The sequence below is a fragment of the Vicugna pacos genome, chromosome 23, assembly GCF_048564905.1.
Source record: "Vicugna pacos chromosome 23, VicPac4, whole genome shotgun sequence".
In the NCBI taxonomy this organism is placed as follows: Eukaryota; Metazoa; Chordata; class Mammalia; order Artiodactyla; family Camelidae; genus Vicugna; species Vicugna pacos.
In genome coordinates this window covers 12,584,519-12,609,510 of record NC_133009.1, presented here as the reverse complement: position 1 = coordinate 12,609,510, position 24,992 = coordinate 12,584,519, and the positions used below count along the sequence as shown (strand labels likewise).

At 39.4% G+C, this 24,992-nt stretch overlaps 1 protein-coding gene, 1 long non-coding RNA gene and 1 pseudogene across 2 annotated transcripts in view; 2 read left to right on the top strand and 1 right to left on the bottom strand.

Moving 5' to 3' along the window:
- LPGAT1 (lysophosphatidylglycerol acyltransferase 1) overlaps window positions 1-15,008 on the top strand; it is a 55,602-nt gene extending 40,594 nt beyond the window's left edge. The window contains exons 8-9 of the mRNA XM_072948496.1: window positions 8,561-8,667; window positions 10,972-15,008. Coding sequence (XP_072804597.1) covers window positions 8,561-8,667; window positions 10,972-11,123 — 259 coding nt within the window. The 3' untranslated portion in view covers window positions 11,124-15,008. The remainder of the gene's footprint in view (window positions 1-8,560; window positions 8,668-10,971) is intronic.
- Window positions 7,155-7,629, bottom strand: LOC140688566 (small nuclear ribonucleoprotein G pseudogene; annotated as a pseudogene).
- Window positions 15,009-22,581: 7,573 nt separating the features above from the next.
- On the top strand, window positions 22,582-24,720 carry LOC140688732 (uncharacterized). The gene is made up of 4 exons (XR_012063497.1): window positions 22,582-22,734; window positions 23,375-23,547; window positions 23,879-24,084; window positions 24,227-24,720. It is a non-coding gene; the product is annotated as an uncharacterized lncRNA (long non-coding RNA).
- Window positions 24,721-24,992: the final 272 nt, after the last annotated feature.

Genomic DNA, 24,992 nt, shown 5'->3' with positions numbered 1-24,992 from the left:
CTTTGTAAAAATATTAAATTTATTTTTAAAAATAAAGGCACATAACTATGAAAAACACTTAATAGAGGGGAAAAAAATTTTCCCAGCATGCTCACATAAAATTCCTTTTTATATTTCCTTTTAATATTTATTTTTATGTGCGTTTTTAATGTAGCTATAATTGTAATATGCATAAAAATTATTTGTTGTCCTTTATACCACATAGCTTTTTAATGAACATTAAACCTGTACTACATACATACTAGTTGTTAAGACTACAAATATTGTAAGTATTTTTAAGTTCTTTTATGAAGTCCTGACATTTTTAGTGGCTTTCTAAAATCCTGATTAGTAGATGCATTTAATTCCTTAATTCCCCATTGACTATAGACTTTTCAGGTTTTATTCTTGACTTTAATAACACTATGCTGAATATCTTAGTATATACATGTAGCTCCCCCCACCCCATGCTTTAGATTTTTTGATAATAGATATATTTAACCTTTTAGTGCTAATGTTAGATTAGAGAATGTTATTAAAATTATATCTGAATTGCAAGTGTTCATCAAAGAGATGAGGGAAGAACTTACTTATAAGAGAAATTATCAACATTTAAAAATAGAGTATAATTATTTTGATAATTTTATTTGTAATTTTATATTTGTGATTAATATGTCACTTTGGTTTTCCTTTCTATTTTTTCCTCCTTAAAACAACTGAAAGTTGACAGTTTTTATAAGTTCTAGGGGCTATAACTTCAGAAATAGTTTTTTCCCTCTAAAACTTTCTATATGGAAAATTTCAAAATTGTAAATTAAACCCCATGTACTGATTGTCCACTTATGGTGAATATTGTTTCCTCTTTGTTACTTCCCAGATCCTACTGGATTAATTTGAAGGAAGGCTCAGGCGTAATATCATTTCATTTATAAATATTTCATTATGTATTCTCTAAAATGTCAGATTTCTTTCTGTAAAAATGTTGCACATTATCATACCTAGAAATATTAATAACAATTCATTAATATTTTTAAATACCTAGTCAGTTATCAAATTTCCTAGATTGTCTCATGAATTATTTTTTAAAACAGTTTGGATTCAGTTGGGTTGCAATTGGTTGGTGTATTTCTTAAGTTTCTTTTTATATGTAGATTCCCCACTCTCTCTTTCATTTTCCTTATAGTTTATTTTTTGAAGATACCAGACTACTTGCCTTGTAGTGTTTATACAGTTTTGGTTTTGGATTGTATCTTGTGAATCCCTCTGTTACCTGTTTTGCCTATAAATTGGTAGGTAGATACTAAACTTTATCAGATTGAGGTTTGAATTTGCTTGACAAGAAATACTTTATAAGTGGTGTAGCTTACTTCTTCTATCAGGAGGTAAATAATGTCTGGTTGTCTGTCAGAAATAGTTTTTGAATGCTGTTTTTAGTTTAAATTTTTAGTCAGTACAGTGCTCTGAGGGGTGAATGATACCTACTCATTTTATCTCTTTCACTCCAGACAGTGATGTCAGGAATTTTAATTTAGAATTGAGGCCCCTTCTGCCATGTGACACATAGAGGATAGTTTGCTTAAGATACCCTCATAGTAATGGTATAAGAAGGTCCATAGTCTTATATTGTTTGATGAGCCATTAAAAAAAGGTTTTTCCCTACTGTGCCCCAAACTATAAAGGTGTTGGAAATGTTCTAAACCTATTTGAAAAATGAGCTATAAATCATCCATTGGAATGACAGATATTAGTCAAGGTTCTTCAGAGAAACAGAACCAATAGGATATACAGAGAGATTAGTTAGAGGGGATTTCTCATAGGAGTCAGCTCTCATGGTTTTGGAGGCTGAGAAGTCCTGTAGTCTACTGTCTACAAACTGGAGAACCAGAAAAGCCAGTGGCATAATTCAGTCTGAATCCCAAGGTCTGAGGATGTTGGGGAAGGGAATCTGAAAGAACTAGAAGTACCAATGTCCTAGAGCCAGAGAAGGTGGATGTTTAGCTCAAGCAGGATTTGAATTTACCCTTCCTCCGCCTTTCTGTTGCATTTGGGCCCTCAGTGGATTGGATACTGCCCATCTCATTGGTGAGGGCAGTCTTCTTAGTCCACTGATTAGAATGCCAGTCTCTTCCAGTGGCATCCTCACAGACACCCAGAAATAATGTTTTACCAACTGCACAGGTATCCTCTAGTCCAGTCAAGTTGACATGTGAAGTTAACCACCTCAGTAGTCTACATAGAAAACCCAAGAAACTGAGTTTACCATCTGTATGTAGAGTTCAGCAATCTTGATATAAAATTATTACAGAAAAATCAGTATTATCCCTTTATCCTGAAATAAATAGAAAGTGTAATTTTTTAAGAAGATGCTATTCTCAGAAGCAAGACTATAAAGTATCTACCAATAAAACTTAACAAAAAATGTATAAAGCTTTTATGAAGGAAAATATAAAACTTCATTGAAGAACATGAAAGACCTGAATAAGTAGAAAGAGATACTTTGTTCTCTTAGAGGGGGAGGCTGAAAATTATAGACATGTCAGTTCTCCCACATTAACCTATAAATTTAACGTAATTGCAATTACATTATATCCAGGAGTATTTGGAATCAGAATCCTGGAGGGTTTGTTTTTTTTTTTTGAAACTTGACAAGTGGCTCTAAAATTCATTTGAGAGAGTAAGATAAATGAATAGCTTAAGATAGTTTTAAAGATGAACAAGACAGAGGAATCCTTCCTGCCACATGTCATGGCTTAATATAATTAAAGCAGTGCAGTATGGGGGCAGGGTCAGATCAATGCAAAGATTAGAAAGTCCAGATTTTCTTGGGAACTTGTGTGTGATTGATGATTTTCTAACTACATTTCTTATAGGTTGATGGTTAGAAAAGTGATACTTGAAGCCCACCCCATAGAGAGAAAGTAGTGTTACCTCTTAGAATTAATACCTGAAAAACACAGTAAACAAGACATCATATACCGTATTTCATCCATTAAGATGCATATTTTTCACATATTAACATCTCTGAAACTGAGAGACATCTTAAGATCAGTATAATAAATCCTTAACTATAATTTAATTGGATATTTGGCATGCAGCACTTAAGCAAAAGTGCAAAAAGTGATTGCTGCCTCTCCTATGTCCTCCCCAGCACAGACTGCTGAATGGTTGGTATTGACAGCGAATGCCTCTGGGGAGGGATGCTTACCTCTCTTTGTACTACTTGAGGCTTTTTTTTTTTTAAAAAAAAACAATGTGAGTATTAATTCTTCAATTTAAAATTCAGTTATTCAGCATAATGAGGACCAAGTTTCAGGTCACCTTTCCCCAGTAACTGTGTAACTCTAAAGTGGCTCACCCCGAAGTGGTGCACACTAGATACTAATGATGAAGGTTTAGGGGTTTACCACCCTGAGCCTCAGCCCCAGCCCCCAAATTACTCATAAGGTCGTAAGATTACCTCTTGAACTAAAAGTAGTGTTCTTTTTCCCTAGCAGAAGGAAACAGTGTCCTGTCTTTGTTTTTTTTTTTTTTTTTTTTTTTTTTGTGCTGGAGCTTTTCTCTATCACCTCTTACAATTATTACTTATCTCACCTCTACTTCTGCTGTCTAATAATTCTCTTCTGTGGCTTAGCCTCTGTGTCCTGGCTTTTCGCTGGAAAAGGCTGGGCATTTTAGTCATCAGTCACTATTCAAAACTTCCAGTTGGAAAATGGAAAGTTAGACATTAAACTTAATCTTCAGGTTTTTAGTTCTGATTGCCATTTTTTTTTAATGTTCACCACCTCCAAGTTCTTTTTTCTTTTCTGCACCAATAGTTTTTTTTTTCCTTTAAGAAAACAAAACATTTTAGTTTGGCACTATTCAGGATGCTGGAGACATTAAAATCTTAATTGAGGTTTGACCATATTATAGATTGAATTCTGTATTTCTGTAATGAAGTTGGAGATTTGAAAGAGGTAAATCATCATTTCAAATAAGATAAAATCTTCATTCTCTAGTTAGAACATATGCCTAATTTCTTCTCAAATATTTATAAGAAGTTATAATATGAAAGATATTTTTTACTGTTAACATTGTAAAGAACCAAGACGTAACCTAAAATCTAATTTACTAAGTTATTTTCAATATATGAATCTGGACATAATATAATTCGGAGAACTATAATAAGCTTTGGAAATGAAGTGCTCTGGTTCCTTTTTTCTTGGCCCTCTGGGGGTCACCTTGTCTTTTTCACTTCCAGATTTCTCCAGAGTCGAGAACAATGACTGCCATTGGTATTCAAAAAATACTTTTTGTAGGGAGGGTATAGCTCAAGTGGTACAGCACATGCTTAGCATACATAAGATCCTGGATTCAATCCCCAGTACCTCCTCTAAAAATAAATAAATAAATAAACCTAACTACCCCCCCCCAATTTTTTTAAATACTTTTTGTTTTCTAATTAAGTTTTGTTAGAAATATTATATCCCCCCAAAAAAATAATTCTTAGAGTTTAATTTTTAATTGGTTAATAATGGTTAAGCATAACTCTCACTGGTGATCATTATTTATCTTTTAGTTACTTGAAGTCATTAGGGGGAAATCTCTGTACCTTCCCCTCAATTTTGCTGTGAATCTTAAACCGCTATAAAAAAATAAAAATCTTAAAGGAAAAACTTTAAAAAGCCATTAGACTCATGGAAAGCATAATAGTGATTCTCTTAAGCAAATACACCACTGTTCAGTTTTGCTTACCGGAGAGTTCAGTTCATTTAGCAAGCATTTGTGCTTCAAGGGGTGTAACATGAATAAAGGTATAAGTTTGAGGTGCTACCATCTCATTTTGCCATCTCATTTTTTATACCTTCAAGTGGCGTGTTGGTTAGCTATAGCTTTGACTATTATAAGGAGCAGGAATCAAGGGAAAGGGGTACCAGGCTCAGTTGTCCCTGACTGTGAAGGGAAGAGGTAGCCCCAGTGCTGAGTATTTGCTGCCTTCCTTTCTACACAGACTTCAAGTCACTCAAAATTCTCTCCTATATGACCCTAGGTTTGCTACCTGAGAACCTCAGTTTTTCCCTATATTTGAAGTGGGTAAAAAGTTTATATCTGGATTGCTGAATTCTATTTTCAGATTACTGAGTGGTTGTTTTTTTTTTTTTAATCTTGCTAGTGAAGTCAGGGAAAGCTATAAAAATACTACATTTTATTATGTTGAGGATGAGGCCTGAGCAGCTTACCTAAGGATGATGGATCAAAGCGAACTTCTGGAAATTGACTGCTGGGAGATATTCTGATATATTAAATTTGACAATATCTGTTCTTGCCCATAAATCTATTTTTGATGACAAGTGGTTTCTGCATTTCTGAATTATCCTTAATGTCCTTCTAACCCTGGTGATGTCAGCTAACCATGCCCATGTGTTTATGGCGGTCTACAGATGGTACTTGTAAGGTTTTACACTGGTGGATTACTTTGAATTTAATTCAGTTCAGCAAACCTGAGTTCCTACAAAGCAGCAGGCGCTGATTTACACAATAGGTGTGCAAAGATGAATATGGCATGGTCTGATAGAAGAAACAGACACAAAGGGAAATAAAGAGAACATATACTAATAAGCATAGTTACAAAGGACAGAGATGACACTGAGGAGGAATTATTAACTCTGCAGGAGAGGAGGAGGAGGAAGCAGAAGGGGACGAGGACAGAAGTAGAAGAGAGCCAGGTTCTTACCTTCCAGGGTAGGAGGTTAGTGAGTACATTTTAAGTTGGATGATCTAGAAACTGTGGTGTTATTTAGCAGATTTATACGTGGTGTGGAGGTGAACAGGGCTTCTATCTGGGAAACAGGTATCTAAGGAGGGAAAAAATAAGCCCTATTATTTTTTTTATTGTAAACCTTGTAGTACTCTGACTCTTGAAAATGATATACATATTGTTACTTTGTTAAAAAATTGTAAAATGTTTTTTAATCCTCCTCACTCTTTTAGGCCAACTCAAGTGATACCTTTTCCACGTATCCTGTGTCCTAAGTAGACACGCACACCCCTTCATTTGAAATTCTTTAAACTCCTTATACAACATTTCCCACATTCTGGTTTTAGATTATTTGCTTTCCTTATCCCTCTGCTAGATTATTAGGTTTTAGAAAGCATGAACTATTTATCTTCTTCAGGGCTGAGTAGCTCCTTACATGTAGATGGCATAATTGAATTGAGGGTTTTAGCCATGTTGTTTGTCAGCTCACATTTCGGAGTCTTGGTGGCATGAAATACTAATATTCTAATGAGAATGTATAGAGGTGCCATCTGCTAAGCATGATTTTATATCTTTTTATGAAACTAGGATTTATCTAGTACTCGTAAATCTGATTCTATGGATTTTGGTAGAATACTCTGTATTTAGGAGCACGTTCTAGATTACTGATAATAAAAATTTTTGTTTCTTGAAAATTAAGAGCTAGTTTCTCATTTGTTTAGCTATTGGTATTGGAAAGATTTATTTCTGTAATTTATTTATTTATGTCCCACAAGAACTCTTTTATTTGCTTCCAAGATGACTGGTATTCAGTGCATTTGATACTCTGCCATTTTAGGAGATTAGTCGTTTTAATATTTTAATCCCATGGTGACCAAACAATGAGTAATAGAGGTAGATTACTCTTGAGGGAGCATTTGATCTGCCCTCCTGGCTGCCTCCTAAAGCAAGAGAATGTCCAAGCTATTCCAAGCAGATGGTAGGAGAGATTTTCTGTTAAAACAGAGCCCTGCTCCCACACTCACCCCATTTTGATTAGATACTTCATCATCCTCACCACATTCTTTCAAGAGTTCACTTGGTAAACCCACATTACCTCTGTTTAAGTCAGCTTTTTTTTTTTTTTCTTAATGGAGGTACTGGGGATTGCACTCAGGAGCTCGTGAAGGCACGTGCTCTACTACTAAGCTGTACCCATCCCCTACATCAGCCTTATTTTTAATGTCACTTTTCTCCCTATAAAGATGTTTTAAACACTATTTCAAGATATTCTTTAGCTCTATGGCTATTTATTTATTTATTTATTTACTGTTACAAAAGCTTATTTAACAAAAAAATGTTCAATAAGAAAATGTACATGACCCAATTTTTATCATAGTAAAATGTGGGGAAGAGACATGTGGAAGCAGTTGATTTCTCTGGTGAACACAGCCATTGTTCATAGTTGTTCCAAGGCTTCTAACGTGATGATACCATTTCCCCATGTTACCACATTCCAGTGTTGTTCTGTTGCCCACTCGTTGCCATCTCCACACATTCATCTGTCACAAGATTCACGAAAGGATCAAAATTCCTGCAATATTTCTTGGACATATCTGCTCCCATTTAATTTCAGTGATAACTTCTTGTCTATAAATTTCTTCAACTCAGGAGGGTGAGCTTTGCTGTCTTTCCAGTACAAAGCAGAGTAGAAAAGTTGGGACAGAGATCATAATAGCCTGCAAAGGCTAAATATTTTCTGTCTGGCCCCTTAAAGGAAAGTTTGCAGACGTGATCCAGAGAATTGATTTTAGACAATTGGCCCAGCGTTTGTGGTTGAACTTGTTATATGTACCTAGAAAACAATGCAATTGCTCAACACAGGGAGAACAAAAGTCGGATAGGAAAGAAAAAGTAGTCATGGTTTACTCCATGACTTAGCTTTGAATATGTTTACATGATGATAATAGTGTAAATGTCAAATATTGTAGTAATTAAAATGACCATACAACTGCATTGGGAAGATGGTAAGGACGTGCTCATGTGGTGGGAACAGGAAAAGGAAGGAGGTTAGTCCTCATCTCTGATAGTCAGTGGATAAGCCCTAAAACTGAAGAAGAAACATGGTGATAAATACAAAGAGGTGAAAATCATTTCCCCTGGGGAGGAAGAAACAAAGGGCAGAGGGGCAGGGACTGCATTTTTCATACAAACAAAACTTTTGCAGACTTTTAAAAATGTACCTTTATACCTACGATGAGGAAAAAAATAACACCTCCCCCCACTGGAAAACAAAAAAGAAAAGAAAGAAGCACTTTTTCAAGGTCAACAAATCATAGTACTTAATCCTGCTTCCCCTTTCTGTTCTCACTTGCAATGGGGAGACATCACTGATCACCCCATTTCCTGTTGAGTAAGAACGCAGTTGCAGACTGTTCAGGGTCACGTTCCAGCAACTACGCCTGGTCAGTGAGAGTTGGCTCTGCTGTGAAACCAGTATCTGTGATACAGTTAACAAAAAAGCACCAATTTAGGCAGATTCTGTCCGGTTCCCAGGCATTCCCACCAAAAGAACATTCCTAAGATGCATTATTTGGCCTAGCATTTGAGTACTATACATGTGTTCTAAAGAAGCTGCATTTTAAAACTTCATCTGTTCCAAAAACCGCTCCTCCTTAAACCTACAAACATAGGAAGACAGGCGTTTCTCAATAATTACTCATAGATACAGGATAATCTAAAGCTGAATTGTGTAGCAGAGTCGCGCAGCAGAAGTGTGCCGGGCCCATAAAGCTGAGTTGTGGTTCTGAATGACTCTGACTCCTGAATTAAAGTAGTTTTTCTTTTTTTCCCTGATCTTAATAGGATCTTTCCAGTTAAAGATGTACCCCTGGAGACTGATGACCTTGCTGATTGGCTCTATCAACGTTTTATTGAAAAAGAGGACCTCTTGTCACATTTTTATGAAACAGGTACACAGAATCCTATTACATGCATTCCTGAAGTTACTGATAGTTTCAAAGATGTGTCTGAACCATTTTTTGATTCTTCAAATACCCTAAAGGAATCAAAGTATTTCTGTATAGAAGAATTTCAGCTTAGAATTTTTATAAAGACAAATTTATGCTAAATTTATTCAGGCTCTTGCTTCATCAGCCAGTGTGGAAAAATCAAATGATGAGAAAAAACATTGTATAAATGGATCTCGTTCAAGAAAGTACACAGTCTGTGGAAGACTGCAGTTATACATCCATGATTATATGGGCCGTTTTATGAAATAGCAAATATCATTCATGTTTTGGCATTGGACTTGATCGTTTCACTAATGCCATCACCTTGTAGTCATTTCAGATCATTTTTAACTGCACTTTAACGTGCTTGTTCTTTTCTTTACACAGAGGGATAACATTTACCTTTTAAGTTTTCATGGATACAGCCTTATTACATTTTTCTCCTAGGGAGAAAAAAGTCTATTTACCTTCAGATCACTTTTCTATACTCAGTATTCTCTACGTTCTATGAAAACTAAAATGCAGTGAAAAAGACATAGGAGGGGAGGAGGAGAGAGGGAGGAAAACAGGTAGTTAGGAGAGAAGGAGATTAACCTTGGTAGAATGCCAGGCACTTCCAGAGTGCTTCCCCAGACAGCTGTGTGGTAGGCCTATTTGCTAGAGCCTGCAATAGGAATAAAAAGATGAAGAGAAAGTTGTCCCAGGTCTGAGGATCGCCATGGGGTTTTAGATTAATAGAGGCCCAATTTTCTTCCCACTTAGAGTTTTTTGGTACATAATTAAAATAGATGTTAAATCAGACTTGGGGGGAGGATATAGCTCAAGTGGTGGAGTGCATGCTTAGCATGCTTGAGATCCTGGGTTCAATCCCCAGTACCTCCTCTAAGAATAAATAAATAAGTAAACCTAATTACCTCTCCCCACAAAATAAAAACAACAACAACAAACCAAAAAAAAAAACAACAAAAATAAATCAGATTGTCAAAGATCTAGTACTAATAAGCAAAGACTGAAACTGTTAATTACCTCTAAGGATTTTGTCTGTGTGTTTAAAATTGCTTCACTTTGTCCTCAGTAGGGTTCCTTTGTCATTTTATCTTTCTGAACCTGAGGCTCTGGAGTAGTGCGTGTTAATATGACATGAGTAGGACACTGTATGCTGTTAGAATTCCTAGGAAGACTCGTTAAACAGGATGCCCCTCTGTGCTGCGCACATTCCTTGGTCTTAACTCTAGAATTTAAAGACAAGACAGGTTGGATGTGTAAGAAGGCGTCAGGTAATTAAGAGGCCAACAAGATCTCTCTTTTTCAGTCTCAATCTCTTTATGATATTTGGTCTAAATCGTAGCAACAATAATGTAAACCTCTTTTGAAGAAAACTATTTGCATAATAGACTTTGAAACTTAAAAATGTTCTCTGTAAATTGTTGGAAGCAAATCCTCTCCAGAATCAGCTTACCCTAGGGGATTATCAGCAGGGACAAAGACTGTTTGAAAGGCTGAAGAGTGTTTTCAAGATGACCTTAAATATTGCTCCAAAGTAGTCTAGCTTTCCTTTCCGGAAAAGAATTTAAAGACATTTGTTTACGTGGTGTTTCTCCTTTTTATTATTAAGATGTATTCCATAAACCATATTGCCGTTTGAAAATAATATCAGTAATGTACAACCTCTTTTGTGGCAAAAACATTTCATTTGTAAATAGAGGAATTAGCGTAAGTTATGTTATTTTGGAAATTATTTAATTGATTTCACATATCCTGTATCCTAGCCATGGTAGAAATCTCTAGGGATACCATCGAAAACAAGGCAGCCCGAGTGCCTGCTCTCACGCGGTTTAGATTCCAGCAGGAGACGGAGAGTAAACCAGTCTGTAGGAAAGAAAAAAAAAAAAAAAGAGATAGATCAGGATCAAGATACAGATTGTAAAAAGTGCCAAGAAGGAAGTGAGCATGGAGTTGAAGGTGACTGGTGGGCAGAAGAGATAGGTGGTATTTTTCTGATATAGGAAGAATGCAGGGAGCCTGCCATTCACTGAGATGGAAGAGGGGGCATTCCAGGCAGAGAAGGCAAAGGCTCAGCAGCAGGAAAGGGCTCAGCAGTTTGAAAATTGTGTTTCAAATGATAATCTCTCTTTAAGAGCAACGAGAAGTCACAGAAAGTGCTTTTAAAAAGCCACAAAAAACTAGTTAGACTAATATTCAGGTTTTGTTCTAGGACACTTACCACCACAGTAAAATAAATTAATATTTTATCTTGTCTTTTAGGGGCTTTTCCACCTCCCAAGGGCCATAAAGAAGCTGTTTCCAGGGATATGACCCTGAGCAACATGTGGATATTTCTCATACAGTCTTTTGCATTTTTGTCAGGCTACATGTGGTACAACATCTTTCAGTATTTTTACCATTGCCTGTTTTAGGAATTGACTTGAACTTGTCAAGGTCACCACAGGAGTTCAGACTTTCATAAGCGTGCATTATTTTACATGCGCAAAACAGAATATTAAAAAAAAAAAGCAAAGGAAATTCAATGGATGGACTAATATTTATCCCCCTTTGGGATATTTTAAAACTCTACTAAAATGAGGATCAATAATATAATGACCTGCTAATGTGTTTTAAGGACTTTTCATGTTTTCAAAAGATACACTCTACCACACATTTAAGCAAACATCACATTTGGAGAAGAGGAAATCATAAAACCATCCTAGGAGACTCTCTGAGAGAAATACCTGATAATCTAGTTCAAACTCAGAGCAAGTTGTACGTATTTGTTCCCCTTAGCTAGCAGTCTCTATTAGGGCAGTGCCGTAGAGCGTGTCATTTCCCCCAACCCTTGCTGTTCCTAGTGACCTTGCGGGAAGCTGGTTGGCACCTTCCGAAGAACTGTTCCCTGTTGTTTGTAGCGATGCTGCAGTCCTCAGCAACTCTGTGAGGTTCGTTGTCAAGCATGCCCTGGGCAGGGAAGCAGTGTCCATGGGCGTATTCTGGTACTGGAATGTGTTCTTTAGAAAGACTAGCTCAGTCCAGTGCCGTGTTTACATGCGCTAGGGCTTTTCCTTATATGAGGTGGGGTCGCTTGATTTCTCCTCTTGTATAGAAGACATATCATAGATTGATACTTGTCTTTTACAAAATGCACTTTTATCAGATGCATCTATAGGAAAGGATTAGTAACGTAGCCTGAAAACAAACATAAGCATCAACAGTGAGTGGGGCCTCCAGAAGCTGCCTGTCTGCGTGTTCATCTGTGTGCGGACGCTCTCCAGCACCACCTGCGCTGGGCACCACGCTGAGGCTTCTGTCCAGCCCAGAGCCTTTTTTCCCCCTCCATTTTGCATATTAGCATCAAATGCATTTGGGATTGGTTGAAACAAATTAATGTAAAACATTTAAATGATCAATTTATGGCAAAATAGGCTAGCTTATTGGAAAAGTATGAGCCAGAGCCAGGTACTGGTTTAAAATGGTGACATGTTCTCCCATGGCACCCCCATTACCCATGTTCCGTTATCCCGTCATGGAGCTGCCCGTGTCAGAGCGGTGTAACCAGGAGACAGACCAGCAAAAAGGCTTCCCAGTCTCTTCCGATTGCTTTTGAAAGGACAAAGTCAGGTTTTTAGTTCTAGAAAACTTTTTTTATTTGTCACTATGTTCATGTGGTTTACCTCACAATAGAACCAAACTCTTCTCAAAAAGTACTGGCGCTGCCTCGGTCCGTCACCTGCGCTCCCAGTGTTAAGAGAGAGGGTATTTTTGGGTTTGGGACTGTAAGACCATTTAGATCCTAGAGAGTCAGTGCTAGTTAGCTGTGATATGAGCACTGTAGATTCCCCTGTTGTCACTAATCACACAAATGACAATTTTGAGAAGTAGGCCAGAAAATAAAACTAAAGGCTATTGTTTTCTATGTTTAAATAAACCAAAAAAAAAAAACTGAAAAGATGTGAATTTTTCTCCCAGTTATGTGGGAAAGGCAAAGCAACACCAAACAAAAGCCCACTGCAGCTTCATCTTTAGGCTAATTCAGTGAATATATGAAAGAGAATGACGTGCTAACTGAAATACCTCATTGAATGTTACACCACTGCTGGTGGAATGCAGAAGACAGTGTTAACGTGTTTGATTTGGTAACGGTTATTGTAAGACGCAATTTTTTTAAAAATCTGAGCAATTCGTTATATATCTTACAGTGACAGTGAGTAGGTGAAGCCAGTCTGAATTGAGAGGTGTGGCCGATGATAGGAAGCCAGATAGAAGCTTAGAGATGCTTCTGTTTGAGGCCCTGCAAGCACTACTGGGCTACAAGATGAAATTGTTCATTTGAGAGGCTAGTCGGCCATCTAGGGGGTAAGGTGCTCACTGTTGAGTGGCCTGCATACCCCTGGCCAGTAGACCTTTTCCTCATGGCTAAGCAAGCCACAGGTAGAGTGGCCAGTTCTCCTATCAAAACAAAAAAGAAAGAAAGAAAGAAAGAAAGAAAGAAAAGAAATGTGCACACACATATGTAATTGTGGTTTAGGGCCACTTTTGCCATCACTGTGTTCCAAAGGAACTTGATGCAGTTTAATACACTGTACACGTTAAACAAACGATTCTGTAAGACGCTTTACTTTTCAAGCGCGGTCACTTCAGCTGTCTCTAGAGTGACAAATACCAATAGAGGTGTGAGTCAATTTTTGAAAATCGATTTGTGAGTTGTAAATAGATGTGTATTTGATCTGCCCTGTCCCTCTCTGAATCTTTATCAACATGTCCTCTGTCTTCTGTTGGCAAAATATGTTTGTTTGAGAGCATTGATAGTGTTTTCCTTATCAGTAACTGGAGTTCTCCTGCTTGCACTTGGGGCTGTAAAGAGAGAATCAGTGTTTTTATATGGGAATCAGGGAAGCAGCAATACGCCACTCACTGTACAGAACTGAATTAAAACTCCTGGTTTGTATTTGCTTTTCAAAGTGAGATCAAAGGGTGTTTAGAGAATATACATTTTGTCAAGGGGAAAGAAAATTAAACTGTGCCAGTTTTATGCAAGTAGCTTGTAGACTCTCAGCACTTCTTGGGCTCAGCTGATCTGCCTAGATTCACACAACAGAGAGGGTTGAAAACTCCCTGCTGGATCCTGGTCTCAACAAGTCACAGGGACGGAGCATCTGCTTGGTCACTGGCAGGTGCAGTGACCACGGACGTGACCGCCCCGGCAGTGCACTCTTAACTTCAGAAACTATTATTGGTATTAAAATATACAGATATTGTGGAGAAACCTATATGCCAGTGGAAGGTAAAGAGAAATTACAGCATGAAAAATGATGTTTTGGGTGGGCACACAAGTTGAGAATCTAAATAGTAGATCTTTTTAAATAGATAGCTATGAGTTCAGATCTGTCATATTAAGAAGTTTTTAATATTACAGCCAACCCTTAACTTTCTGCAGTAAAAGAACTAGAGATTACTGGATAATTAATCCAAGAATAAGTCCTAGTAAGCCAAAAATCGAATTGTATTTAGGAATCTTGTGTTTTTATTCTCATCAAATTTTTTTTCTTCTAAGGATGCTTATTAATTTTTTAAAAATGATTTGAGCTGTTTATTAATTTTTCTTGCCTATATATTTATGACTGTTAATGAGTAGTGAAAAGATTTGGGAAGACAGCTTCAGGGAGAGGAAACACAAAAGCCTAAATAATCCATGGGCTGGAAAAGGGATCCATGAATAATCGAGACAGTGGTATTGTATTTTTTCTCAAGCCTTTTTGTGAAAATGAAATATTAAGTCACCAAATGCAAACCTCAGAACGTCACTGTCACGTTAACGTCGTTTGGATCAACGTTAAGAATGCCTCTTTGTTCTTCACTCATGTCACCTGCTTCTTGTAGGTTTGTCTTAGCAACGTTTTTTTTGACAATCACTTCCCTACAGACTGTTCTGAACTAGTGGGACCTGGTTATAATCACAGGAAGTAGACTTTAATCATGAATCATCTTGTTGGATTCTTTTTATATTTAAGAAGATGTTGTTTGCATTACTGAATAGGAAGAGTTAGTTATTTTCTTAATTATGCAGGACCCCACTCCAGAGTTACCACTATGCACATGTCAGCTCTGGTCCACAGAGGGTGGATAAAAATGATGAGTCCTACTTTTTTGCAATGTAGTGCTGTGCATTTTACGTCTGTTAACACGAAAGGCAAAGGCAAAGCTGCCCTGGGCAGCAAATCTACTGGTTCATTTTATGAGGCCATAGAGACTAATATGTTTGGGACCAAAACCACCTAAGTTAGACATTTCTAGGTCACAGAGGGGCTGGTTGTTCTCTGGAAAAGTCACTGGTTGGTGCTTTATTGTAATCATTTTTGCATTGATCCCCAACAATTAGGAACTGGACCCTGGGAATAAGCTGAGGGTGCTGAACTATTGGGGGAGGGTGACTGTAGACATACGAAAGATAAAATAAGGGTTTTTCTGCAAAATTTCCATTTGAGGATTTTTACATTTAATATTTTTTTAAAACAGTTAAAAGAGCAAAAAAAATTTTTAAGTGTAATCTAGTTGCAAGGTATACACACATATTTTGAATGGCTTTATTTTTATTGTGTAAAACTGTTGAACACATGACTGTGATGCACAAATTCTTTACATGTAAAGAGTCTATGCATTTTACAGTGACTTACTTCATGACTGAGTAATGAAACAGTTATACATGGACCTGCCATTGTTGTATTAAGTGCTTTCGTTTTCTTTACAGTTATTACAAAGTTGTATTTATTTTATACAGGTGGATTTTAGTTTTCCTGATGCCATAATGTTTACTTCAGCTTGTTGACCTGTCTCTTTCTTTGTGTATCTGCATGTAATAATGTATAATAAGAATGAATGTAAAGGCTGTGGCAACTGTAATTAAATTTTGTAAAGGGCTGGTCACATGTGGATCTGGTTTGTGAATGCATTTGGGATTATTATAGTAACCAGATCACCTTTTCAGAAATATAGATGTGAACGCCAGAAGAAGCATTTTCTCGACAAAAATGAATAGCTGGTTCTATTTTTTTTAACCTAGAAAAAAATAAAGTTGATTTTTTTTCAAGTAAAGTGCTTTTAATTCTTAGTAGTGGGGGTGGGGTGTTTGTATTTTACTGGAGATATTTTGGCATTAATATCTGTGGACGTGTGTCATGGCAGTTGGATGCTGAGGGCAAACTGAAAAACCAGATGAAAAACGTACTTCCTTCTTTGGTTTTAAACTATTCTCACTCCCTCCCCATTTTCCCCATCCAGTGGTATACTGGTAAATGTTTAATATTCTGCTCCCCTAGAAAAAAAATTATGTATACAAGTGTACACAAGTTTGCTATAAATTTTGCTGATGGCAGGGATACCTAATACAATTAACAAATAATAATAAAATGTACTTTATTGTAAATTCCATATAGCCAGTTGATTCTCCCAGGATGCTTTAACTGATTTTTGCTGAACTCTTGCCAATCTGATTGTAATTCAGCCATGATTTGAAAAGTAGAATTACATCCTAATCCATTTATTTGTCATATTTATTGTCATTCACTTTGATATGTCATCTATTAAACTATGTCTTACCCTTGTACAAATTATACCCATTAAAGTGAACCACTTATAGCTTCAGCACTCATTGTAAGCTTATATAATTTAACTTGATTAACAACTATTTAGCAACTGCTGGCAAAATTCTAAAATTTAACAATCAGCTCTAGGGAGCCAGTAGGAGTCGTCTTCAGCACACCACTGCCCTGTGCTTTTGTTTTTTCAAACTGTGTCGAGTGAACGTACTGCTTTCAAGATGTTCCTATCACTGACTCTTGCAGGGGCTTTAAAGAGTGGGAAATCATTAATGCCAGTCCTTCAAGAGGGTACTTTGGTTTGAAGAATTTGACAAAAGCTTCCTGAAGTGCATGGGAAGCTTGCATATTTCTAAAGTTGGTTCTATGCTTTCATTTTTCAGAGTTAAGTATACTGATAATAGGCATCTCTAAGATCGTGTTTTGAGCATTGAAAACATTTATTGTTTAGATATTTGTTTGGAGAGTATGTTTGATCCCATTGAAAACTTTTAAACGTATTTAAGTATCTTACACAATCTACCAAATAGATAAATCGTACAGTTCAGTCTACCTCTTCTTTTCCTATCTGGATTTCGGCTGCTGTTTCAGTGAGGCTGTAATTTCTCCTCCCCCACGCCCCAGTGTGGTTTGTGTGGAAGACAAAGAACAAACTGAGGGCAGAGCCCTGAAAGCAGATTTGAAGCTCTCTCAGATCTGTTGCTGACCAGTCCTATTCATGAGTTGGGGGCAAAAAGAAGAGCCATTGTTTTTAATTTCCACTTAATACGAAAATGTTTGTTTTTAAAAAATGTTTCTTCCTGCTGAAAAAAAAATTGTATTTTTAAAGGAAAAAATTTCCTCTCTTGGCTATAAGAAAAAGTCAGCTGTATGAGCAGGTGTGACCATATCATGACATGCTGATACGATATAAATCAATAAATTTTTACCTCTCAGGACTTGGACAACCTTGTTCTTAACTCTTGGAGGCATAAGAAACATAAACCAAGTTATCAATTACCCAATTCACATATAAACACACACACAAATGGACCATGGGAGGAGGGTTGTCTAACCTCTGAAAATGAGACAGGCTGTTTTCACAGTCAGAAAAATACTCTTAATTAGGTATGATAAACCCGTTTAATGAAGGAAGAAATTGGAACGATGTTTTCTTTTTTTTTTTTTTACATTTTTTATTGATTCATAATCATTTTACAGTGTTGTGTCAAATTCCAGTGTTCAGCACAATTTTTCAGTCATTCATGGACATATACACACTCATTGTCACATTTTTTTCTCTGTGATTTATCATAACATTTTGTGTATATTTCCCTGTGCTATACAGTGTAATCTTGTTTATCTATTCTACAATTTTGAAATCCCAGTCTATCCCTTCCCACCCTCTACCCCCCTGGTAACCACAAGTCTGTATTCTCTGTCCATGAGTCTTTAGATTCCACATATGAGCGATCTCATATGGTATTTTTCTTTCTCTTTCCGGCTTACTTCACTTAGAATGACATTCTCTAGGAGCATCCATGTTGCTGCAAATGGCGTTATGTTGTCGGTTTTTATGGCTGAGTAGTATTCCATTGTATAAATATACCACATCTTCTTTATCCAGTCACCTGTTGATGGACATTTAGGCTGTTTCCATGTTTTGGCTATTGTAAATAGTGCTGCTATGAACATTGGAGTGTAGGTGTCATCCTGAAGTAGATTTCCTTCTGAATACAAGCCCAGGAGTGGGATTCCTGGGTCATATGGTAAGTCTATTCCTAGTCTTTTGAGGAATCTCCACACTGTTTTCCATAGTGGCTGCACCAAACTGCATTCCCACCAGCAGTGTAGGAGGGTTCCCCTTTCTCCAGAGCCTCTCCAGCATTTGTCATTTGTGGATTTTTGAATGACGGCCATTCTGACTGGTGTGAGGTGATACCTCATTGTAGTTTTGATTTGCATTTCTCTGATAATTAGTGATATTGAGCATTTTTTCATGTGCTTTTTGATCATTTGTATGTCTTCCTTGGAGAATTGCTTGTTTAGGTCTTCTGCCCATTTTTGGATTGGGTTGTTTATTTTTTTCTTATTGAGTCGTATGAGCTGCTTATATATTTTGGAGATCAAGCCTTTGTCGGTTTCACTTGCAAAAATTTTCTCCCATTCCGTAGGTTTTCTTCTTGTTTTATTTCTGGTTTCCTTTGCTCTGCAGAAGCTTGTAAGTTTCATTAGGTCCCATTTGTTTATTCTTGCTTTTATTTCTTCTAGGAGAAAATTTTTGAAATGTATGTCAGATAATGTTTTGCCTGTGTTTTCCTCTAGGAGGTTTATTGTATCTTGTCTTATGTTTAAGTCTTTAATCCATTTTGAGTTGATTTTTGTATATGGTGTAAGGGTGTGTTCTAGCTTCATTGTTTTACATGCTGCTGTCCAGTTTTCCCAACACCATTTGCTGAAGAGACTGTCTTTATTCCATTGTATATTCTTGCCTCCTTTGTCGAAGATTAGTTGACCAAAAGTTTGTGGGTTCATTTCTGGGCTCTCTATTCTGTTCCATTGGTCTATATGTCTGTTTTGGTACCAATACCGGAACGATGTTTTCTTAATAGAAAATGTGAACATACCACAAAGCTCATTCCTGAGTTTTCCCCTCGAAATTTTCCGTTGCCTCTCCCTGGAATACTTTCTGCCTTTTAGGTGTGAGATTCACTCTGGAGACGGTAGTAAAATTCTCACTGATAAGGAGCGCTGGGCCATCCTTGTGGCTAAAGCAGCTGCCTTAGTGGTGTCACTGAGAATCACGTTCCTTTGATACCCCCGTAAAATAACACTTGCTGCATCTTCACTCCTTTGTTTCATTTTTGATGCAGAAACTCCCTGAAAAAAGTCTTAACGTTCAGTTTTCTTATCAGTTAACTAATGCCTAACACTATATCAGGATCAGCTGATGGACAGTTAAGGGAAAAGAAAATAGACACCTAGAAACAGGGAAAAGCAGAAGAACTTGAGGTACCAGGCAGAAGAACCCAGGAGTGTTAGAAAGCAAAGGGAGTGTTGAAGTCTGCTGTCTACACACAGGTGCACACACCCCAATACACGAGGCCCCTGGGGAGTATTCAAACACGGTGGTCTTAAGGAAGTCGACTTCCAAGCAGACTGTCCTCAGACTACCATCCCTGAGGGTTCACCTGTAAAGGATCCCAGCTGCCATTTCAGATGCTCTGCCCTCTTGGCAGAAGAAGAGTATGCCTCTCAGCCATTAGGCATCTCCAAGATGCCAAACAAAGGGACAATTCAAAATATTGGTGACAAGAAGCCTCTTTTAATCAAGGCATCTAGAGCCCACAATAGGGCTTTTTCTCTTTCCCTGATATGTACACATTTTAATAAGGACAAAGGATGGCGTTGGAAATGAGGCATCTGGGCCTCTATTGGATCTGTTAACTCTGATATGTTTAGTGTGTAACAGAGCAGTGGCAGCTCTGGGCTCCCCAGAAGCACAAAAGTAGCAGCAACCAAGACCTCTTTTGGCTTAGGCACAGGACTGGCACAATGTCATGTGGTTACAGTGAGACACAGGGCAGTGTGGGAGGGTCTACAAAAGGGTGTGAACGAATGCATGGCTCATTGGCAGCCATCTTTGAAGACCAGCTAACCCAGTAAATAGTCCCTCAGCTATCTGAATAATTAAAGAACGCTGGATGGATCTAGAAAAGCTCTCTCACTTCGACAAGTTTGCCCATAATTTCAATCGTTGGAAAATTTTTTGAGTTTCCCAAATACTTTAAGAAGATTACATCTGTTGATCCATCACTCATTCATATAAATCACATTCTAAAATAATGGAGGTTCTGTTTAGGAGTCACCTTTATGTTACCTTTGGCACTGGTTGATTCAATCACTGGCCCTCCTTGGCCCCCGGAATTTCAGAGCCAGTGGAACTTTAGAATAATCACCTTGTTTTGAGACAGCAAATTTCATCCTGGTACAATTTTGGTCCATTGCTGATAGCACCAAATGTCTACTTAATAGAACTGTGGGGACTAGAACCAGGTCTCTTGATTTCCAACCAAAAGTTTTCCCCCAAACAGCAGATTGCCTCTGTTTGGGTTTCTGTTTTTTGTAAATAAGAGTTACAGCCAAAAGATTGGGTATGCTTGTTAAAAGAGTGATGGATCTAAAAACTTCTTTAATTTCCCTTTCCTCGATTTTGAAGTAAACATAATAGTTCCCAAGCCCTAGAAGTTTACTTTTTAATAAGTGTTCCCCTCCGCTGTTGCAGAGATACAGTTAACTACTAAAAAGTCTGAAATCTACGCTTTTTCTCTTTTTGGATATGGAGGTGAAATGTATTTTGTTTTTATTTTTGCTCTGTACAACATAGAGAATGCCTTTGTTTCAGACTGAAGGTGATAGAGATTTCAATCTCGTAGTTCCTTTCATTTCTGAATTCCAGGTTTGAAACTGGTAGCAGATAATAAATTCATAACTACCCCTAGTGCCCAAATGTCCTTCCATCACGGTGGCATCTGGCTTCCAGGACTTGTCTAAGTAGAAGCCCACAAATGGGCAGCAGAAGCCAGGACTTGGTGCACGAGCTTGAATCTAACCCCTTTGACAAGGGTTTTATCCTCTCAACTTCATTCTCATGTGTTAAATAGGAAACTTTCAGAGAGGTCCTTTCAGTGTTAAATGAGATTGTGTGTCTGAAACACATTGTACTGAATGCTCGTAAGGGAGCCTGCTTTCTCCCACCTCAGCTAGCTTTAACAGAACATGTAAATTATTCCCAAACCCAGCTGTACCTAAGGTCCAAGTAACCTGTTCGGTTCAGAGGAATTATATTACCGTTGCATAGGCTGTATGCCCGTTCTCACTTTCCAGAGCCCTAGGTCCCGGTAACCTGAAAGGCAATCAGCATAGCCAAGCAACTAACCTCACCTAGTCAGACTATACCTAATTATCTAAGGCTCCAGATGGCAGCAAGAGAAAGCTGTGAGGCTGGAGAGCCAATTAGGAAGGTGAGGAGACTAGGGCATAAAGAGGAAATAGAACCTTCTAGACAGAAGACATTACCGAGTCTTAATAGGGACCTATTTTTGCTTCTGAGACATGATGTCACTTGTGGTGAAGACCTTGAACTAATTATCAAAAGGGAGGGAAATATAATTTCTAGTAGTTGGAAGCTATCCACCAGCCCACAGTTCCCTATGTATAATTCATGTGATCCTAAATATAAAAGCCGACATGGAAGGCATCCTAAAGGTTTAGGAAGCTGCACTAAATTTGAAAGCCTTTTCCTTCCTAGTTGCAGAAGGTTCTGAGGTTTGCATCTTGCACATTGACATTTTATCTTCCAGTCGTAGGGGCAGTGTACTCAATTCTTGGAAACTGGGTACCAGAAGGAAGTGGGCAGATTTGAATCAAATGCTTCTCATGGTTTTGGAGGTGCCGTGGTAAAGTACAGAGGAACTTTCGGCAGCTCTGGGACAGCAGGCATGGGTTTGAGGCCCGGCTCTGCCGGGAGTGCGAGTGGAGAGGTGATACAAAGGTGATGTTTCAAATCCTGATCTGGCCAAAGAGCCTTTGATTTCCCAGCCTGATAGCCCCCAGGCTGTCTAGTCCAGCACTTACAGAACTGCTTCAGAGTCCTAACGCCGGAAAGTGACAATTCCACAAGAAAGAGGATGAAGGGCAGAGGTGAGAGTGCAGAACAGGCCTCTCGGAGGAGATTTAGAAATACTTAGAAGCCATCATCCGGTGATGACTCGTGGGGATACGGCTGTGTCTGCCCAGGCATGACAATATTCAGACAAGTCCTGAGCTGGCTTGTCACGAAGAGAACCTGGCTTTGTTTTCCTAAAGAACTATTTAAAAAGGCAAGGAACTGAATGAGTCAAGGAATGTGGAATTTATAAAGTAGTTTCTCCTCGGAGACAAAGAAATGGAATTGTTGACTGCTTAACCTTCAGAATCCGTTCCATTTTAGATCAACAATAGTAATTGGAATAAACTGGAATTGTGTCTGTATGGGGGGGGAACGTGTTGTGTCAGGAGGAGAACTGACTCAGACAGATTCACTCTTTATTGAAAGAGGAAGGAGGGGAGCGACAGGAGGGCCCCCTCACCAGCCCTGCTGGGGCTCCCTGTCTCACCGCAGGGGTAGATTCTAACACAGACAGACCAGCCCAAGTGGAGTGCCCCTGGGGTTTTCATTTGAAAGGCATTTGGGGTTGGGGTTGGGGTGGGGCGGAGTGGGGCACAGGACAGAGCTACAAAGAATCTGAAAACCATGAACAAGCAGGAAATGAAAGTAAAGTCCTTATCTTTGCTATAAACCATGCAAGCAGGTGAGCACCAGGTCTACTGAGCAAGTGAGAAGCAACAAGCGTGTCCTTCCAGGAGCTCCCGCCATACGCTGAGCCGCAGACATCTGGGTGGTGCGGGTGTGTGCTCACAGGTAGGACCCCACGGTGAGGCTTTTCCACCTGGGCTGCGCCTCCTGGGCTCCAGCTCTTCCTGTCAACCCAGCAGCCCAGCAAGCCAAGGACAGCCCCTCCTGCCCACACAGGTCCCAGGCCCCGGGGGCCTCCACTCCCATTCCCTGGGGCAGCTGCCCTTCGAAGCCAAGGGCTTTGGTGACGTGCTTAGGATTTTCTTGATGGACCTATGTCCCCAGTCTGGGGTGGGACGAAATCACATGGTTCCAGAAGCTTCTGCATCTGTCCTTGACTGGCACTTTTAAAAGCACTTGCTTTATACTCTTTCCTTGTATGATTGACTCTTTGGCTGTTGGAAGGTGTGTTTCTGTTTTTTTTTTTTAACTTTCTATGTTATTTCTTTGGACACTGGGGTGGTGGGGGTGGGCCATTCTGTGATCCTGCTTTATTCCACCATCTTTAAACAGAAGTCTAATCCATTTAAAACAAGTTTTAGTTCATTAAAAGTCTGCTTAGCTCCTGCCGCTTTCATGACTGTTATTCAAAATAAAGCACATCGGAAAAAAAGACACTGTATTCCCTACAGCCTGCGGGGTTGTGGGTGGGGGAAATAATTTAGTACTACAAAGAATTAAGGAGTTTCTCCTTCTCTTTTGATAGGCTGAAAGATGTCCTAGGTGAAGTGAGATTTCAACGGCTGATAGAAGGAAAGGCTGAGTGAGGCAGCCAAGGCTGTTCATCTGGAAGTTACAATGTCTCAATTTCTACTCCTAAGGAAATACCAATCGCACAGAGTGTTGGTGGGAATCCAACCAGATAATCCTTGTGAAAAGGTTGGGAGAACCTTAAAACACTCCATAAGAGTAAGGGGTGGTTACAGTTTGAATCAACAATGAAACGGGGCCTTTCTTGCCATTAGAAGAATTCACAAAGAGGCCTGGGTGAACCGGCGCCACGGGTGCTGGGTAGGAGATCACAGCTCTGGATGGGGTTGAACCAGCTGGCTCCGAAGGCCTCCCCCGCCCCCAGGAGCCCCATCTGTCACAGGGGCCGGGATCAAAGCTCCCACTGTGCCCACGCTTTCTGCTCTGCTCCGGGGAGGGAAGAAACAATGAGCCCAGCTTGGCCAGAAGACAGGGTTCGCATTGCTCTCTTCATTTGCAGGGGGCTCTCCCCAAGATTCCAGCCACCAGGCAGGACAAGCTACCCAGTTTGTGGGACTCAGTGCAAAATGAACATGTGGAGTCCCCGGTTCAAAAACGTAAAGATTTTCCAGATGGCAACAACAGAGCATTTAACCAAGCACAGGTCACACGTTTATGAAGTTGGCCCTGCCACCAGGACCACCAACGAGGAAGCCACTGAGGAATGTAAGGAGCCAGGCTCCTGGGGGGTCCTCCTTGTCCCCTCTCTGCCCCCCACCCAAGGCACTGTGGCGGAGCCAGGATTCAGATGCTGGCCATTGTCCTCAGAGCCTAGCCTCTTAGCCACTCGGATTTCCTCTTTTTCCAGGGGTTCTGCACAATGGCTCAGAGAGGGGAGCTGTGGCGGGACAACTGCTACAGGAATGGAGCTGGATCACCAGGCTGCAGCCTCTCCTCCTTCACTGTCCTTAGTAAAACCACACCAAACGCACCAAGGAGGCAGGCAAGGCTGCCGGGAGCGACAGGCAGAGACAACCATGCACCTCGTCCAGGTAAAGGGTGTCTTAGTTAGGGTTCCTTCTAAAGCCAAGCCTGAGATAAGGCTTTGGGTGCAGGTAGTTATTTGGGAGATGATTCCTGGAATGGGTCAGGGAGCAGAGGGCATAGAAAGAAAAAGGGATGACAAAAAAGCCAATATTGGGGGCCCTACTGAGGCCACCACTGTAGACAGAGGGATCACAGCTCTATGGGAGGCTGGGCAGTCACCCACCACCTCCTGTTCCCCTGTTGATGAGGGACTGCCCCTGCAGCTGTCAACTTCCCCAAACTTCAGGGCTGCCCCTGCAGTGAGTGGGAAAGGATCCCCCGGCGCTAATGAAGCCCCAAGGCCAAAAGCAGAAAGACTCAGGGCCTGTGCTTGAGGTGGGCCATGCCCAAAGTGGGTATGAGCCCAGCCATTCACCACAATGGCAGCTGAAGACAGCAGGCTAGGGCACTGCAGTGAGGGACACCCTGGACGTCTGGATAGGTGATACCAGATTCCCCTGGGAACTGGCCCTCCCACAGAGGATGGGGGCAGGGGTGGCAAGAAGATCTGTGTGGATGAAATGCCATTTGCATTGTTCTCCTGTGCA